The 19,441-nt window shown below is 43.9% G+C and overlaps 1 protein-coding gene across 1 annotated transcript in view; it reads right to left on the reverse strand.

Moving 5' to 3' along the window:
* RYR3 (ryanodine receptor 3) overlaps positions 1-19,441 on the reverse strand; it is a gene marked incomplete at its 5' end in the record, with an annotated part of 579,989 nt that overhangs the window by 328,274 nt on the left and 232,274 nt on the right. Inside the window, 3 exons of the mRNA XM_084631721.1 lie at positions 1,126-1,334; positions 15,046-15,220; positions 16,116-16,321. Of these exons, the coding sequence (XP_084487847.1) occupies positions 1,126-1,334; positions 15,046-15,220; positions 16,116-16,321 (590 nt within the window). The remainder of the gene's footprint in view (positions 1-1,125; positions 1,335-15,045; positions 15,221-16,115; positions 16,322-19,441) is intronic.

Raw genomic sequence — 19,441 nt, forward strand, 5'->3', positions numbered from 1 at the left:
AGGAGATCATCTGAAATTTTAGCCAACATTAGTTAATGCAATCCTAGGATACACCAGGTGAGATATTTCCAATAGCAATAGAGAAGCGTTACCTCCGTTATACAAGACAGTGGTGAGATTTCATCTGGAATACTGTGTGCAATTCTCATCTCCCATGTTTAAGAAAGATGAGTTCAAACTGAAACAGGTGCAGAGGAGGCTACTAGGATTATCAGAGGACTGGAGATTCTGCTTTATGAGAGGAGGTTTAAGGAGCTTAGTTTGTTTAGATTAACAAAACAAAGATAAGGGGAGATATGATTGCTCTCTACAAAATACATCAGTGGGATAAACACAGGGAGGAGGGGTATAATTTAAGTTAAGGGCAATGTTGGCACAAGAACAAATGGACATCATTTAGTTATCAAGCTATCAATATCAAGTTTAGACTTGAAATTAGATGAAGGTTTCTAATGATCAGAGAGCGAAATTCTGGAATGGCCTTCCAAGGAGAGTAGTGGGGGGCAAAAAACCTAACTTGTTTTGAGCTTGATAATTCATGTAGGGGATGCTATGATGAGATTGCCTACAATAGCATATGACCCATCCATGACTGCTATTAGCAAATATCTCCTATGGCCAGAGATGAGACCCTAAATGGAGAGGGATCTGAGTTATGATAGAGAATTCTTTCCCAGATGTGTGGCTGGTGAGTCTTGCCCACATGCTCGGGGTCTGATCACCATATTTTGGTTTGGGAAGGAAGTTTCCCCCAGGTCAGCTTGGCAGAGACTCTGGGGAGTTTTTGCCTTCCTCTGCAGTGTGGGGCATGGGTCACTTGCTGGTTTGAACTAGAATAAATGGTGGCTTCTCTGTAAATTGAAGTATTTAAATCAAGATTTGAGGACTTCAGTAACTCAGCCAGAAGTTATGGGCCTATTATAGGAATGGGTGGGTGTGGTTGTGAGGCCTGAGATGTGTAGGAGATCAAACTACACCACGATGGTCCCTTCTGGCCTTGAAGTCTTTGAGTAATAGCTTTATTATATATTACCTTATGACAGTAAGTATCACTGAGGATTTACAGTCTTGGCATGACTAAGTCAACAGTTTAGAAACAGGTGTCTTCTTAACATGCAACGTTACCTCAATATGAGCATGATTTTTTGGCACGTTGACAAAAGTTGGTAAGCGTTTGCTAAACCACATAGCGACATCTCGGTTCATGTTGACAGCAAAAGGTTCAAAACCCTCTTGAAGGCCGCACATTGTATAATACTTGAAGGTGCTGGCATTCATTCCAAGGTTCATACGGCCAATCTGAGACAAACCCAGTGAGCAAATTGGGACTAAACCTAAATAAATGACAATACAGAAAACAAAACACAATTTACCTAGAGAACACAAGCATTTATTTTGGATTCTATTCAATGTAAATTTAACCTCAGTTCATTTAAGAATTAAGAAAGGTTAACATTCCGATACATGAACATGGGTGAAATTCATTTCTGTCGTGAGGGCCCATGCAAGGCCACATCACTTCACTTATTCTCCCTTTTAAGGACTTCAGTGGGGCACAATTGCTGCAGAGGGCTTTGTGTTGGACCTCTGCACCAGGATGAGGTTCATCCTTACTACAACATTTATGTAAACAAACAGACAGTTATATCTGAAACAAACATGAAAATACGTGAACTTGAAGAGGTGGTTTAGGATAGGTCTACACTGCAAATCTGAGAGCCTGGGTCAATTGAGTCAGGCTCACAGGGCTTGGGCTGAGGTGTAGATGTTCTTGCTCAAGCTGGAGCCTGGATTCTGAAACCCAGGATGGAGGCTGGATCTCAGAGCCCACTGCTATTTTTAGCCCCACAGCCCAAGCCCTGTGAACCCAAGTCAACTGACCCGGGCTCTGAGACTCAGTGCCACAGGATTTTCTTTGAAGCATAAACATACCTTTAGGGGTCTAACCATCAGGTTTGAAAAACCCAAGTTTGCTTGAACCAGTCATTCAAATACAGGAAGGATCAACTCAGTTCTTAATTGTTCTGAGGCAAATAAAACATAGGTTCATACAGCTTACTGAATGGAGATATTTAAGGTGCAATCTTAATACTCAAGGCCATGTCTGCTCAGTGTGAACATTAAAAATCCCACATTTTCTGTAAGGTCTCACTGGGTGTCCTTGGCCAAAATTTCCCTTCACCCCAATGTGTGGTAGTTGGTTGCCTAGCTCCCACACCCATGCCTGTGTGTGTTTTATTGTCTTGTAAAGTCCTTTGAGTGCCAATTCTTCAGGATGAAAAAGTTATATACATAAAATTACCACTCACACCTCCAAACTTATTTTAGGCAAAAAATCAGCATGAATTTCTATGTGAACAAAAATACAAACTGAATTCAAATACATATCAAATATGCAAGGGAATACAATTATCTACACAGCCAAAAAGCAACACAAAGGGCTGGGCCACAAACTTTTTCCAAAACTCAAAATAAGACTAGATGGACTTGAAATTTGTCTTAAGAATTTTTTTGTTAAAGGCCTTTCACCGTTTCTCCTTAGGGTCCCAATTTGCTTCTGGTGCACTCAGAGTCAGGCTGAAGACCAATGGGAACCAACCCAGGAACTAAACTTCCTATGTATTAGCAGGGCTTTGATGCCCTTCACGGTTCCAAGTCCTGCAGCACTTTTCTTGTGGACCTTAAAAACTCTATAGGAGCATGTAAACTTTAAACGAATCACGGTTCCACAAATTAGCAACCCTCCATCTGCTGAGTTTATCAAGCCCATGAGATTCAGAGCTCACGAATCTGGGGAACATATAAATATGAGAAGATCTGTATCCTCCTACAAAGCTTCTAATGTGCACAGGAGGAGTGCTGTGCTAATACAGGTCTTAAAAATACTCCATAATGCACTTGCTCATACTATTGTCGTAGTAGTGCCCAAAGGTCCCACGGCTTCTTTGTGCGAGGCACTATACAAGTACATAGGTAGACATGGCTCGTTCTCCCAAAGAGTTTAGTGAAAATAAGATATAAGAAGCGAGTGTAACAAACAATAAAAGTGAAACGGGGAGGGAAAATGAAGGTAACAGTAATAAAAGGGATACATTTGCATAGGCCAATAACATGCAATTTGATGGCTCTGGATCATATACATTTTTAAAATGTAATTATCATTTAAAAAATTCCCTATGAAACCATAACCCCATGTTCCCTCTACAGAGAAAGTTACCCTGGGCTTTATACCTATTTTATTTCGTTTGTTTTCCTTTCTTCTCTACAGGCTATCCCCGAACCTCCCCTCTACCCAGTGACGAGCTGCCAAAATCTTAACAACGGGTTCCCTCCTCACCCCACGAGGGGGTCGTTGCCCACCCCTGCCACCCAGGACCGTTGCCCCATCCACCCCCTCCCCTGTCCCCTGACTGCCCCCAGAACCGGGCAGGAGGGTCTCGTGGGCCACCGTAGTGGGTGTCCACTCCGCCCCATGACTAAGAGCCAGAGGGACCTGCCGGGGGGCGAGGTGGGAAATCCTGGCGGTGCTTACCTGGGGCAGCTCCCAGGAAGCATTCGGCAGGTCCCTCTGGCTCCTAGGGGCGGGGGAGTGTAGCTAAGGGGGGAGCAGGGCGAGCGGCCGCTCCCTCACTGATCACATCAAAAGTGGCGCCTTAGGCACCGACTCCCTGGGTGCTTTGGGGCTGAAGCACCACCCATGGGGAAAATTTGTTGGGTGCAGAGCCCCCACCAGCATCTCCCCACCCCATGCCCAGCTCCAGATCACCTCACCTCTGCTCCGCCTCCACCCCTGAACACACTGCCCCACTCTGCTTCTCCACCCCCTCCACCGGCTTCCCGCGAATCAGCTGTTCGGCGGGAAGCCTGGGAGAGCTGAGAAGCAGGCCATGGCTTCACACTCAGGCTGAGGGTGGTGGAGGTGAGCTGGGGTGGGTAGAGGTTCCCCTGTGTGCCCCCCACCCCCGGTTACCTGCTGCAGCGTGGGCGGCCCTCCTCGTGCCCCTCCGCCCCAGCTCACCTCCGCCTCCCTGGGTGTAAGCGGGAAGCTGTGGCCTGCTTCTCATCCTGCCCCAGCTTCCCGTGCGAACAACTGATTCGTGGGAAGCCTGGGGGAGTGGAGAAGCAGAGTGGGGCGGTGCGTTCAGGGGAGGAGGCGGAGCGGAGGTGAGCTGGGGCCGGGGGTGGGGTGGGGCGGGGAGCTGCCGGTGGGTGCTCTGCACCCACCAAATTTTCCCCTTGGGTGCTCCAGGGCTGGAGCACCCATGGAGTCAGCGCCTAAGGCGCCACTTTGGGCCAGTTAAATTTAGAAGCCCTTTTAGAACCGGTTATCCCTCGCGGAACAACTTGTTCTAAAAGTGCTTCTAAATTTAGCAACTGATTCGGACAATGATTCAGACAGCAGGTTCGGACAATGAGAGAAAGCTCGAGGGGCGCTGTGACAGGGTTGGGACTCACCACCCCACCGCCTCCTGCTGTTCACTCTGGTAATTAGCTCAGTTCATGCGGCATGCCCTCTGCCGGTGGTGTCCCGTCCATCTCTCGTCCTCAATTGGCTTCTCGACCCGCATTACTCCCAGCTCGCGGCGTCCTCTTCAGGACACTGCCCTCCAGCAGTGCACCCAAGCCCACACTCGCCCCCTTCTGGGGGGGGGGTTAACAGCAGTCTTTTCTCTTCACCCCAGCTGCAGTGGCCAACCACATCCACAAAGTCTAACCCCTTCTATCAGGGGTTGGGTGCAGTCTGCTATGGCCACTCCTAATGGCCAGGTGTAGTACAAGGGGGAAGGGGGGACCCAGGCCCGCCCTCTACTCTGGGTCCTGGGCCAGGGACCCTCTGGTGGCAGCCTCCCTACCCTCCTTTACTCCCCTTTTTTGCCTCTCCTCTCTGGGCGCTTCCCCTTCGGCCCGCTTGCACCTTATGGGCCCTTCTATCAGGGCCTGCAGCCTGGCAGGTATTGGGCTGGAGCTCTCCTCAGCTCCCCCAAGCCTGCCCAGCACTGCACTGTCCTGGTTGCTGGTCTCCTTCGCTCAGGAGACAGACCTTCTCCCTTGAAGGTCTGAGAGAGACTGCCTGCTCCCTTCCTGGGCAGCCTTTATATAGGGCCTAGCCTAGCCCTGATTGGCTGGCTGTATATACTGGTCCTGACTGGCTCTCTAACAGGCCCTCCCTGATTGGCTGCCGCCTTGTGCAGCTGCTCTGGCCTGTTGTAGCCCAATCTGGCATGGGGGTGGGGCACCGCCGCACCACAGGCACATATCGCCATGCGCATCAGGTAAAGGTACCATGCTTATGTGGGCCATGTTGGGACTATGAGGATAACCTTGGCCTTGTCTGTTCATATCTTGTGTATCACGTGTGATACCATTGGAATCAGTGGGAAAGTGTACAAGAGGCGTGCATCCCATATGATGAGAAAGGCGTCCCCAGTGACCAGGGTTCCATTCCTGCTCTCAAGCAGGACATTGCGCATTTGCTGTTCATTGGGGAGTGCCCCACTGGTGGAAAATGGAGAGCAAAACTCTCCCATTCATTTCCCATTCGTGGCCTCAAGAGATGTATCTGCTTAGCATGTCCACCATCGGATTCTGGCAGCTGGGAAGGTAGGAGGCCAAAATGTTTATGTTGTGGTGTATGCACCAGTTGCACAGTTTCATGGCTTCAGTGCACAGTGAATGAGATCGAGCACCCCCTGGTCTATTGATGTGAAACATGCTGGTAATGTTTTCGGTCATGATGTGAATTGATTCGTTCTGTATGTACAGTAGGCAGTGTCTGCAGGCATTGCAGGCCACGCATAGTTCTAGCAGATAGATGTGTAACTGAGTCTCCATGGGAGACCATTTGCCTGGAACTGTGTGCAGGTGGCTACGGGCACCCCAGCCTATCAGTGAGGCATCTGTCTTGATTACTATTGAAGGGGTTTCCTGTTGGAATGGGATGCCCATGCAAACATTTTCTGGTCTTGTCCATCAGCGTAGAGAGTCCAGGATACAGAGTGGTACCGTAAGTCACTTGTGTAGGCTGTGCTTGCTGGGTATGTATACCAAGTTCAGTCAGCCCTGAAGACAGCTGTAGGCTTGCATGTTGTACCACAAACCTTGTGGCTGCCATATGTCCTAGCAGTTGCAGGACAGTACGAGCTGGTATTTGGAGGCTGACTCTTACCTCTGAGATAAGGTTTGTCAGAGTTGTGAATCTGTTCAGGGCAGTGATGCCTTGGTGTCTATGGAATCAAGATGTGGCCCGATTAATTCCAGTTGTTGGACAGGAACTAAAGTGGATTTTCGTTCATTTATCTGTAGTCCTAGATCCCTGAATAGTGTGATCGTTGTCTGGACTGAGTCCACTGCTCCTTGCTGAGTTGAGCCTTTGAAAAGGAAATTGTCCAGGTAAGGGAAAATCATTATTCCCTGTTTGCGTAGATGTGCTGCTACTACCGCTAGGGTTTTGGAGAAAACTCTTGCTGTGGTGGATAGGCTAAAAGCTAGTACTCTGTACTGGAAGTGTTCCTGTCCTACTGTGAAATGCAGGAATTTCCTGTGACAGGGGTGTATAGTAACATGAAAATAAGCATCTTGAAGGTTGAGGGCTGAAAACCAGTCCCACTTTTGCAGCGCTGGAAGTATTGTGCCAGTGTCACCATTTTGAACTTTTGAATGTTGAGTTTCCTGAGATCCAAGATAGGTCTCCATCCCGCATTCTTCTTCTGGGTCAAGTAGTAGAGGGAGTAGAACCCTCTCCCCATGTATTGAGAAGGTACTCGTTCCACAGCACCTAGTTGTAGAAGACGATTGACTTCTTGCCATAACAGGTGCTCGTGAGAAGGGTCCCTGAAGAGGGATTGGTAGGGTAGGTGGTCGGGAGGTAAAGGGCATGGTATATCCCGATCGTACAATCTCTAACACCAATTGGTCCATTGTTATTGATGCCTACATGTGGTAGAATGGGCAAAGGTGGCATCCATAGCATGGGGACAGATTGGGTGAAAGCGCTGCCTGGTGAGGGAGGTCGTCCAAACCCTCGACCAAAACTTCAAAATTGTGGCTTGGGTGGAGCCAACTGAGAAGTCAATGGTTGATCTTGAGGTGGCGTCGCTGATGATGTCTTTGGTTCTCGTATTGTCGCTGTTGTTGCTGTCAGTTGGAAGAGTAATCCCAGTTCCTCTGGTAAGGCTGGTATCGTCTTCTCTTCACAGATGGTCTGTAGATCCCCAAAATGCAAAGGTGGCTCGAGAATCCTTCACTGAGTGGAGCACCTCATATGTCTTGTTCAAAAAGAGCTTCTCTCGGTTGAAAGGTAGGTCCTCGACCTTGGTTTGAAGTTCTTTAGGTATGCCAGAGGACTGCAACCAGGATACCTGGTGCATGACTATGGAATGACAATGGTTCTGGCTGCTATGTCCACGATGTTTAAAGACGCTTGGAGGGTTGTTTTAGCTATGAGCTGACCCTCATTTATAATAGCCTGGAATTGTGATGGTTTCTCCTCAGGGAGCTCTACTGTGAATGAGCTGAGTTTCCCTTAATTATCATAATCATATTTAGCCAGCAAGGGTGAACAGTTTGTGACTCAGAATTGTAATGTCGCCAAATAAATTTTTTATCCAAAGAGGTCAAGCCTCTTATGTTCTTTATCTTGTGGGATCTATCTAAACTGTTGTTGTTTGCCACATTGATTAGCGGCGTCGACCACCAAGGAGTTGGGAGGCAGGTGCGAGAAGAGGAAGTCCACCTCTTTGGTGGGGACATAATACTTTCTATCCACCCTTTCGCATGTCAGTGGAATTCAGGTTGGCATCTGCCCGACTGTCTCCGCTGGTTTTAAGATTGGCAGAGTGATTTTGAAAGTAGATGCAGGTTGTAAGATTTGTACCAGCTTGTGTTGGTTTGTCTGTACTTCCTCCAAAGGCATGTCCTGGCTTTGGGCAAGCCACTTAAACAATTCCTAGAACTGTTTGAAGTCATCCGCCGAGGTAGGCGGCAGTGGCATGATTGCATCATCCAGGGACGAGGAAGAATTGTGAACAGGAGGAGATGTCACTTCCTGATCAGGGGCTGTTTCTGTGTGATCCCCAGCATCCTGGGCCTTCATTGGTTTCGGGGTGGGAGACATGGGATTAGACCTCAACTCGCCTCTATGAGCCACGCGTAGCCTGGATTGGGGGCCCTGGGAAGTCACCAGTTCCCAGTGTGCCCATTGCATTAGGAAGGCCATTGGTGGATATATCCACGGTGGTCCGTAACATCGTTGGGCTGGCTGGTTATGAGGGTATTTAGGACCCATCTGGCTCCAGGTTGGTCGTCGGTCTTTCGGTGATGAGTGGTGCGGCAAGAAAGTGTGTGGTTCATCATCATCATTACAGGGTGAGTGTACCACACTGTGAGAAGTTCGGGGATCTCCTCTATAACTTACTTGACTCCATCTCCTTTACTTGGGACTTGGAGGTGCCCGGAGCATTATAGGTGCTCACCTGAGCATGTGTCAGCATCGGGGGTAGTGACCTGGCAGGAGACCATCTACTTTTCCATGGTGCTCTCTGTGGAGACATCTGCGCCCTCTTCCTTGGTCTTTTAGAGGAAGCCATGTCTTCTGTCTCTGCAGGTGGGTGCCTGGAGAGGAGGTCCATTGTTCTGGCTCTGGTTGGATTGATTTCTCCATCAGTATCATTTTCAAGCGGAGATCTCGGTCACGTCCAGCTCTCACTTTCAGATTACTGCAGTGGGTGCATTTTTGCGGGATATGCATCTCCCCACGACATCAGACACAAAAAGACTGTCTGTCTGAAACAGGCACTGCTTTGCGGCAAGAGCCGCATCGCTTAAAGGCTGGGTAGCCACGCAGCTCTGACGGTTAATGGATCCCGGTATGGGGAGGGTAAACTGGGAAAGTAAACTTTTATTTCTTAAAAACATCACGCTGACTAACACTAACTATAACTTGTAAAAAAAAAACCCTAACCACTATGTAAACTGCTATCTTTTTAAAGGTTTGGTGAGAGTAATGAACACTGCCCCTGAGCTCCGTCTTCACCCAAGGAAGGTTGAGAAGGAACTGGAGGGCTCGGGTCATGCACGTGCTAGACGTGGCACCAACAGTAAGGCGAGATGCCTACTGCGCATGCATGACCTGCACAGACACTGCTACCATAAATCTCAGATTGATAGCACCAGGACACACCTGAAGTGGAACATCCACAGGGACAGCACTTAAAGAAGAAGGGATGGATTACTTGATGATTGCCTTGTTCTGTCCATTCTCTTTGAAGCATCTGGCATTAGCCACTGTTGGAAGACAGGACATTGGGCTAGATGGACCATTGATGTGACCCATTATGGCTGTTCTTATGTTTTTATGGTATCAGGAAGAAACACAGTGAGTAGCAGTGGTTGGTAATGTGAAAAAGTAGTAATGACTATTACACCGTGGCACATAAAAATGCAAAATGAAGGTGCAGGACGAAGAACTGTCTGAATTCACATGAGACAAGTTAAGTGTTTGAGGAAATGATTTTGTGTAGAACTAAATAACCAGAGTGCCACCAGAGACTAAAAAAGTGATAAATATAAAAATTGCCAGATAATTACTAATCAGCATGAAGTTATTACCATTGCAAGGACACTACATTCTGCTTTACATTTTGGGGGAAATGGCAATAAAACCAAGAAAGAACAATTAAAAATGCCACTTGGGTCCTCTTTGACAGAACCATATAGTAAGGGTTGCTCTATAAGGTGGGGTGAGAGAGAGGAAGGAAATACTGTAGGTTTTTTTTTAATGAACCATGTAGAGGCCAGGGAAAAGAGAAGTTGAGATGAGACAGACAGAGGCTGAAAAAAATGCATAAACTGGAGCCAAGTCAATATTCATCTTGTAAAAATTGGTGTCCTACTGCTGGTGCAGAATAACGTATACCGTTAGTGAGTGAAATGATCCCAAATGTAAAAATGTTCTCTGACCACATGTGTGTAATCTGCATTGACATGAGTGATGATTGTGCGTGCTCATATGAATGCATAAAGCTAATTATATAAACAGCAAACACACTCACACTTTGAGATCCTTTTGGATGTAAGGTGTTAATAATGACTATCATAATTCATTATTGCTGTTTAAGTACACTTCTGTAGATGAGCTCACCATAGCAGTGCTTGTGGAAAACTACTCACATAATCTGCCTCTTCATGACCAATTGCCTAACTAATGTGCATTGGTGGTCCAAAGAACGAAAACAGACGTAGTCTGTACTAGTAGACAGCCATCTTACAACACGTTTTATTAGGTTGATGTGTGGCACTGCCTGAAGGCTTGCATCAGAGGCATTGGAAATTTTTAAAAGCTCTGACGAGAATATTAGACAAGAGCAGATTGGCAGCCTGGGAAACTGAGAACAAAAGGGGACCAAAACTGGTTAAGTTTGTAGCAGTTGGTGATAAAATAACAGGAAGCTAAAAAGTTCCCAAAGAGAATTCCAGCAACAGAAGAGAAAGTAAAAGAGGGTTTCCAAAGTAGGAACTTTTATATATATATATATACACACACACACACACACACACACTGCAGATGTCATGACTACTCTGAGACCAGACTAGTCTGAATTTAAAAATAAATAAATGGAAGATATTAAAGTCTGTAAATGTCACAGAATTAACTGCTGTATCTTTCAGTCAGGCTGATAAGTGATAAATTTGGTAAGTAAATGCAAACATCAAGTGCACTTCATCATCCCAAAAAACTCAGGCTAACTGTACTGAATATTCCTATGTAAAGGGGCAGGAAGCCCCCAAAAGCCCAGGAAGAGGTTTACAATAATGGAGGGTGGGAGCATAGAGCTGATCAGCTCCCTTCCCCCCGCAGTTGGCCAGAGGGAGGCAAAGAGACCAAAGTCTGCATTCTGAGGCATGCACGCTGCTTCTCTCCCCCACAGTTAGTCCAATCAATATCCCCATTTGGTGAGACTGTGGGAAAAGGGGTGGGCATTTTAAGGATTTCGAAATAGTTTTCTGTGTTCTACTTATGATATCCCTTCTCAATAACCCTCTTCAGCATAAGCAGCAGGATGCTCTCTCTGATACCCCTGGCAGCTTTGTTCTCAGATGCCAGGATTGACATTTGGCTTTGGGATGTTAGGATTGGATCAGGCAGGAAACAGAGAAAGGAAACAAGTGGCTTGTGCCCAGCAGGGAGAAAGACTAAAGGTGTTGCAACACCCCTTGGTTTGGGGTCCTTCCCAAATGGGGAAGCCTGACCAACTGCCCATTCCCCCGCCCCCACCCCAGCAGCTGTGAATAGTTATATGGTGGAGTCCCTGTGACTTCGCACTGGATTCAGTGAAATGCTTTATGAGGGACAAGATGAGTGAGGTAATATCTTTTATTGCATCAACTTCTAAATAAATAAATAAGGAAGTAAATAAATACATACATACAAGATATTATCTCATACACCTTGTCTCTCTAATATCCTGGGGCCAACATAGCTACAACTACACAACACTGATTTATGAGAGAGAGCCTGTGGTTACACAGCAGGCCTCTCCAATGCTAAATTAATAAAGTTGGGGCCTGTTGCTTAAATCCATCCCTTTGTCCGTCTTCAGTCAACTGTATGTCCTGATCAATTAGTATTGACTTAATGTCTATTCAAAATCAAAGCTATTTATAGTAGTGATCACAAACTGTGCAAACCAAAGCAGGCAATTAGTTAACAGAACAATATAAAGGTATTTTTATGATAGAATACACCACAGTGTTCATACCCAACATATTATTGTACTAATCTTTGTACAAAGTATGCCTTGTGAGGTATCATTTAAAAACTCATAATTTGCTGATCAATATTATCATGGCAAAATACATGTAGCAGTGTTATATGTGACGTTATAAACATAAACTGAGATTGTGACTAAAAGTATGTTTTCCAGATAAATCTGTGGAGTGGACAAACCAGTTCCTCAGAAACAAAGAGAAGGCTGACAAGGCTGATGGACCATTACCTGCTAAGTGGCCCTTCTTGGCAGGAAACAGGGCAGGGACACAAATCTACACTTCAGCACAAAGAATAAAATAAAGAAAGAAAGAAAATAAACCCAAAAAAACCCCACAACAACAACCAGCAGGGAATATCCTTCCACATAGACTCTTGGTCTCCTGGGTCCCAGCTGGAAATGTTTGTCAAGAGGGGGACTGAAAATATAAAAAGGAGGGACAAACACCCTAAGATACCTCTCTCTTTCTCCCTGCCCATCACATTCTCTGCACCTGAAAAGACAAAGGACGCAGCCGTTGGACTCTTGAGGAGGAGTCCTGACCTGAGAGTTTGGTCAGAAATCTACTGAAGCATGTGGTGAGAAAACTTTGCTTTGAATCTAATATAGTTTGTTAAGTTAGGCACTGGTAAGTGGTTTTTCTTTATTTTTCTTGTAACCATTTCTGACTTTTATGCCTCATTACTTGTATTCACTTAAAATCTCTCTCTTTGTAGTTAATAAACTTGTTTTATTGTTTTATTTAATCCAATGTGTTAAAGTTGAAGTGTCTGGGTAACTCCATTTGGGGTAACAAGTTATGTGCATATTATTCCCTGAAAGGGATAACAGATTCAGTATATTTGTACTGACATTTGCAGATGACACTAAACTGGGAGGAGAGGTAGATACGCTGGAGGGTAGGGATAGGATACAAATTGGAGGATTGGGCCAAAAGAAATCTGATGAGGTTCAATAAGGACAAGTGCAGACTCCTGCACTTAGGACGGAAGAATCCAATGCACCGCTACAGACCAGGGACCGAATGGCTTGGCAGCAGTTCTGCAGAAAAGGACCTAGGGGTTACAGTGGATGAGAAGCTGGATATGAGTCAACAGTGTGCCCATGTTGCCAAGAAGGCCACTGGCATTTTGGGATGTATAAGTAGGGACATTTCCAGCAGATCGAGGGACGTGATCATTCCCCTCTATTCGACATTGGTGAGGCCTCATCTGGAGTACTGTGTCCAGTTTGGGGTCCCACACTACAAGAAGGATGTGGAAAAATTGGAAAGAGTCCAGCGGAGGGCAACAAAAATGATTAGGGGACTGGAACACATGAGTTATGAGGAAAGGATGAGGGAACTGGGGATGTTTAGTCTACGGAAGAGAAGAATGAGGGGGGATTTGATAGCTGCTTTCAACTACCTGAAAGGGGGTTCCAAAGAGGATGGCTCTAGACTGTTCTCAGTGGTACCAGATGACAGAACAAGGAGTAATGGTCTCAAGTTGCAGTGGGGGAGATTTAGGTTGGATATTAGGAAAAACTTTTTCACTAGGAGGGTGGTGAAACACTGGAATGCCTTACCTGGGGAGGTGGTGGAATCTCCTTCCTTAGAAGTTTTTAAGGTCAGGCTTGACAAAGCCCTGGCTGGGATGATTTAATTGGGGATCAGTCCTGCTTTGAGCAGGGGGTTGGACTAGATGACCTCCTGAGGTCCCTTCCAACCCTGATATTCTATGATTCTATGACTGTCTAGGAGAAGGCTGGGCAGTACAGGACATACATTTCTGGGGGAAAAACTGGGGCTGGGATTGTGTTGGAGGCACCCTGCAGTAATCTTTAAGGCTGGTAAGATCCCAGGTGTGGCTGGCTGGCTGCACCACACACAGATGTAGCTGGGAGTGACTTGCATGCTGGAGGCTGTTTGTGAGCAGTCCAGGTTGGAGGCTACACCAGCAAGGCATTGTAAAATGTACTCCAGGTCACAGGGCAGGGGTGACACAGCTACTCATTGGTATGGATTGTACCTTGGTATGACACAATTTTAGCTTAATATTATCTTTATTAACTCTCAGAAGCATGAAACTAAAATCTGTTTCCTTACTGATGTTTTACTTTCCTACTTCATGCACATGCGATTTGATCAATATGCACAGACCTTCAGTAATGCATTTCTTTAGACCTCCCCCTGCCATACATACATACATGGAAGCTGATCCTGAAAATCCTTACTACTATGGGTAGTCCTTATTCATGAATAATGGACCTAAGAACCACCACATTATAAGGACTTTACAGATATTTTTTAAGTGCTGAAGGTCCATTGAGAGTCTAGCAAGCTGGAGAGTATCCCTCTTAACTATACATTGATCAAACTTATTTCACCTTTCAGTAAAAAACTAGAATGAAAACATTAACATTAATAATGTAATTTGATTGGCAATAATCTTCATTGCTTAACATGAAAGTCATAGAGCCATTTTGGAAAATGTGTATCGAAAATAAATCTTTGTAAAGAATTTAAAAGAACAAACTGAACATATGGTTGTCCCCAAAATTGCTTTCATTGTGCAAGCCCTCACTTTCTACTAAAATTTATAAGTCTAGTTCTCACTGTCATACAATAAAATATCAAAGTGGTTCAAGTTCATTTTTTTCATGTGATATGCCCACTAACCCCTGATCTGGGAGTACATTGTTTTCTTTAACATTTTATCTAATTAAGTTTAGTTATTTATCATTGCTGATTTGTGGTTGTTTGTTCTTACCATTATTCCTGGTGAAAGGGATGATTCAGTACTGCAAGTTGTTTGAAACCCATTTTTCTATTTCCAGATCAGGGCTTGCAGAACCCCTTCACCACAGTGCCCTCTAAAGAATTAATTATCTTTTCATTAAATTTCAGGCTTTACATTGCAACATAACAAGACAAGTAGCTGATAACTGCCCTTGATCCTCAGGAAACACCAAAAGGACTAGGCTTGGGCCATTCAAGCACAAGGAATCAGCACAATCATTTGGCAAACAAAAGACTAGATGGGCAACAGCACTGGATTCAACAGCAAGTAAGTTTCCTCATTGCCTCTCACTCAGGTGAAGGCTCTGAGATGCTCTGTCAGAGCTGGGGGCCAAGTATAAGAGGAATCCCCAGCCATGAAATGGGAAGAGGCAGATTCATCTGCAACAATATAATTTCAGACTTCTCAATTCATTTTAAATCTGTAGTACAACATAATTTTCTCCTAATTTTTCTTATATGCTTGCAGTGTAACTTTAAAAACAATAGGATTCAACTTACCCTTTTCTATTTCAAAGTCTGCAAAGGCAAGTTCTGAACCTTTATTGGTTATAAGCAACTCCCCATTCAGAGTAAAGATCATGGACTTGTCATCTAAGTTTATCATACAACCAACGACATCTCCCGGTTGCCAGTTTCGTCCAAAGAATCCACTGCCTAGATGCCAACGCTGGCCCTAAAAAAGAACAGAAGCTCAGAATTAAAAGTACAACACACCCGATTTGCTGCAAGAGAGATCCAAAGCAAAGGGGAAAAAAGGGAAGCCAAGACCCATTGCCAATCAGTGGATCTATATTGCATATGATAATAGGTTCATAAAATTCTAAATAAGAAAATATATCTTAATACTGTATATATGAATAATTTGTAAATCTAAGATATAGTTTTAATGAAATAATTTCATCAGTGGTGGGACTGTACTCTTATTTCTTTGTTTTTATCTACTGCTTTTCATACAGAGATCTCAAAGAGATTCATGAACATGAAAGAATTAAGACCCAGAACACTCCTTTGAGGTACTATAGGCTAGTATCTTCCCTATTTTTATATGGGGACACTGAGGAACAAAGACATTAAATAATTTTCATATAGTGACACAGCAGATCAGAAATTGGATGAAAGCCCATTTCAAAGGACTCTAAGCCCTATCTACAATATCATTGTTATCCACCTTCTTGAAGGAGTCAAGATTAAGAAAAAGGGAAAGGGGGGAAGAGAGGAGAGACAGAGCTCCTGCGAATATTAATGTGCTAAGCATCCTTTATGTTTGTTGTGAAGTGACATTTGCCTGAAAAGAACTGCCTTATCAGACTAAACTGCATTTTGTTAATTTTGACTTGAAACAGAGTCCTTTCCATGAATTACATGGAATTCAAGAAGATAAACATAACAGTAATCTGTCTCTGTAGAATTAGTCACAGTGTGTAGAATTAGAACATATGGAATAGGCTACACAGTAACATTGTAATGTAGCTCAGAGAGTAAAAACATTTACAATGTCACTGTGTAGCCTATTCACAACTACAAACTTAAACTCATTTAAATTAAATTTTGTAAATAAATTTACTAACTCTGCTGCCTTCAAACACAAATGCTTGGTCATCAGCTCCCAATTCTATGTCCGGCCGGCAGCCTGGCCTTGCCCAGCCAACACGCATATCTCCACCCGTCACAGCTTCAAACTCAAAGTACCACTTTCCAGATGTCACTGCATAAGACTGTTCTACCCTGAAGAAACGTATCTTATCAATGCTGACTTTTGCCAGAGTTTGATCAGCTGTGAAAGAGAGAACAAAAAAAATTAGAATGAAATATTAGAGCTGAAAATGCCAATGTTTAACTTTTCATCTGTCTCAGTTCTGAAAGAAATAACTATTTATTATGGACATGGCTGAGAATGATACTACATTTCTTCTTCATATTTATAATATGGATCTGGAGCAGTCTTTTGCTTTGTTCTTTCTCAAATGACATGAAGTTTGTGTTTGCACTATTGTTGTAGCTGTGTTGGTCCCAGGATATTAGAGAGACATAGTGGGTAAGGTAATATATTTTATTGGACCAACTTCTGTTGGTGAAAGATACCAGCTTTCACAGTTACACAGAGCTCTTCTTCAGGTCTGGGTGTTTGTATTTTATGTTAAAAATTATTCCTATAGATTTATTTACAAATATGTTTTTAAAACACAAAAAAGCATACACACAAGCTTTATAAATTCTTCCTGTAAATATTAACAACAGAGAGACATCGAGCCATGATAAAGCTAAATGATCCACAATTTAGTACAGTATAAAAGCTACACAGGATTACAAATTCTAGTTCTACAACTGAATGATTGTGTAAGAAACTTTGGGGAGTAACAAAAGTCTGTTTCCCAAGGAACAGCCCCAAGCACAAAGTTGCATGGGAGTAGAGACTTCCTACATTTGAGCAAGACTGCTGCTGTAAACTGCTCATAATTCTGTGGAGCACATTACTAAACATTAGCTGATAGCTCCAGCTATAGGAATAATAGGTCTGCTCCTTCTTGCCCTGAATCAATAGAGTTTTTGCAAAGTTCCATTGACTTCAATGGGAGCAGTATCAGGCCCAGTGATATACCTAGGAAACATAAAACTGATCATGCAACCCTCATGAGTACAAATTTAGTGTATTTAAAGGGGTTTTTTTTTGGTAAATAAAAATATTTTAGATCAAGAAATAATAATATGATTAGTAAATGTAGATTAAAATTAATTAATCCATTCCACAATTTAAGGTAAAATCCTGCTTCCATTGAAGTGAAGTGGATGGCAAAACTCCCACTGGACTTTCATGGATGCAGGATTGAGCCTTTAAAAAGCAGTCAGAGATGACTTTGAAAGGAAATAAAAATTGGGCTTGTTTATTTAGTATAAAGTGAATCTGAGAGATTTTGATTTTTTGTAAGTATGTTTTTTCCTGCTTGTGTTTTTAACCCCCTCCCCGCCCCCCACGTTAAACACATTGTGGTTTTACCCCCACCCACATTAAAATTCAAGCCCGGTCTAGGCTGGAAGACTCACTGATTACTGCCAAGCCAGGAAATGGTGGTATCACCAGAGCAAAGAGTGAAAGCTGAACATTTGAGTGAGTAAGGGTGTTGTAGCCAGAATGTTTAACATTCTGGTTTTTGTTTGTTGATGTTAATATCTATTTAGCTTATGTAACTAACATTTTGGCTAAAGGAAGCCTTTAAGATTCAACATCCTTTCCCTTCAATTAAAGTTTTATGGCTTGCAATAAGTATCCTTTAGACCTCCTAGTTATCCTCTAGAGAAAATAGAGCCCAAACGTGACATTCCTTATACGTCTGAAGTAAAAAAAAAAAAAAAAAAAAGGGGGGGGGGGGAGAAAAAGTCCTTAAAAGAGAAATATACACATATATTTCCTTCTACATTACAAAGAAGCAAAAGAGCACACTTCCAGTGTTTTTGACTGCCTTAGAATATCATGGAAGAATTTAATTTTAAAACAATGACTGCTAATCTGCAGCAAGATTCATCAACCCCTAGATGATGAATCTTGCCCTCATGGGGTAGGCAAACACTGAGAATCCTTCTAGAGGAGACTGAAAGGCTCTGGCAGCCACAAGTGAACCTCAACAGAACTCATGGAAAGACCGGACTGTTTTTTAATTCTAACGGGTAATCAAGAACCACAGAGAGGGAAAAGGGAACAGGTGAAACCTGTGGCTGGACACACTGGTGATGAAATCTCTCTCTGTTTTTTAGGTAATTGTTTTGCACAGATGCCATCTTGCTGTTTAATAATAGCTGTTGTTCTTCTAATGTGCAGGAAGTCTCTATCCCTGAGAACCACAAGGAGCCAGGCCCTGTGTCAAACAATGTTCAGGTGGAGATGAAGAGTCCAACCAGAATTCTGGGGTAGCAGATGAGGAATGGTCTGGATGTGTAATACTGCGGAGGAAGCCTTACAAATCAGGAAAGGGCATCATATTTCTCATCCAATTTGGTGAAATTAGAATCAGTCTGGCTCTGTTCAGATGCTTCAAGAGGAGAGGTGTGGGTAGATATGCATAGAGAAGGCTGTGTCTCCAAAGAGTAAGAAATGCATAGAGAAGGCTGTGTCCCCAAAGAGTAGTCATCCTCTAGAGACTGATGATCCTGTCCTCCCCTCAAACAGAATTTCTTGCATTTTTTTGTTAGCAGCAGTTGCAGAGAGGTCCACCTCTGGGAATTTTCAAGTTAAAAATATGCGTCTAAGAGTGCAATTCATTCCCATTCATGATCTTGTGAGAAGTGCCTGTACAAATTGTCAGTCATGGTGTTCTGAATGCCTGGAAGGTTAAGACTGAGATGAGGATGTGATTGGCTGTACTCTAGTTCCATATGTTGCTTTGACACAAAATGAGGGGGGATCTTGCCCTCCCTAGAGATTTATGTAAAACATGCAGGCTATGTTGTCCACCAAGGTTTTTATGGATTGGCCCCTGACGAATAGAAGAAAGTGTAGATAGGCATTCCTGACTGCTCTTAATTCCAAGAGGATGATGCAGAGATAAGCCTCTTGGGCAAATCATTTGACCTTGATGCTGTGTGTGTCTAGGTGCACTCCCCACCCCACAAGAGATGCATCCAAAGTTATGGTTATCCACTTGCCTGTGGATTCAGAAAAGAATTTAAGTCCATCAAAAGGGAGGTCTTACATGGTATTTTGGATCTTCATATAAGATCAGGCAGCTGAGATGCTTGATGTATGATGACCGTGATGATTAACTGAACCACAGGTTTGGGTACCCCTATGGAGGCTTTCAGTGAGGTCCTCGCTAAGAGGTGATCTTCGTCTATGATGGCCTTGAACTGTTCTTGATGTTTGTCAGGAAGGTGTTCAATAAAGGGGTTGAATTTACCATAA

The sequence above is a fragment of the Lepidochelys olivacea genome, assembly GCF_965140295.1.
Source record: "Lepidochelys olivacea isolate rLepOli2 genome assembly, chromosome: 6".
NCBI classification, from domain to species: Eukaryota; Metazoa; Chordata; order Testudines; family Cheloniidae; genus Lepidochelys; species Lepidochelys olivacea.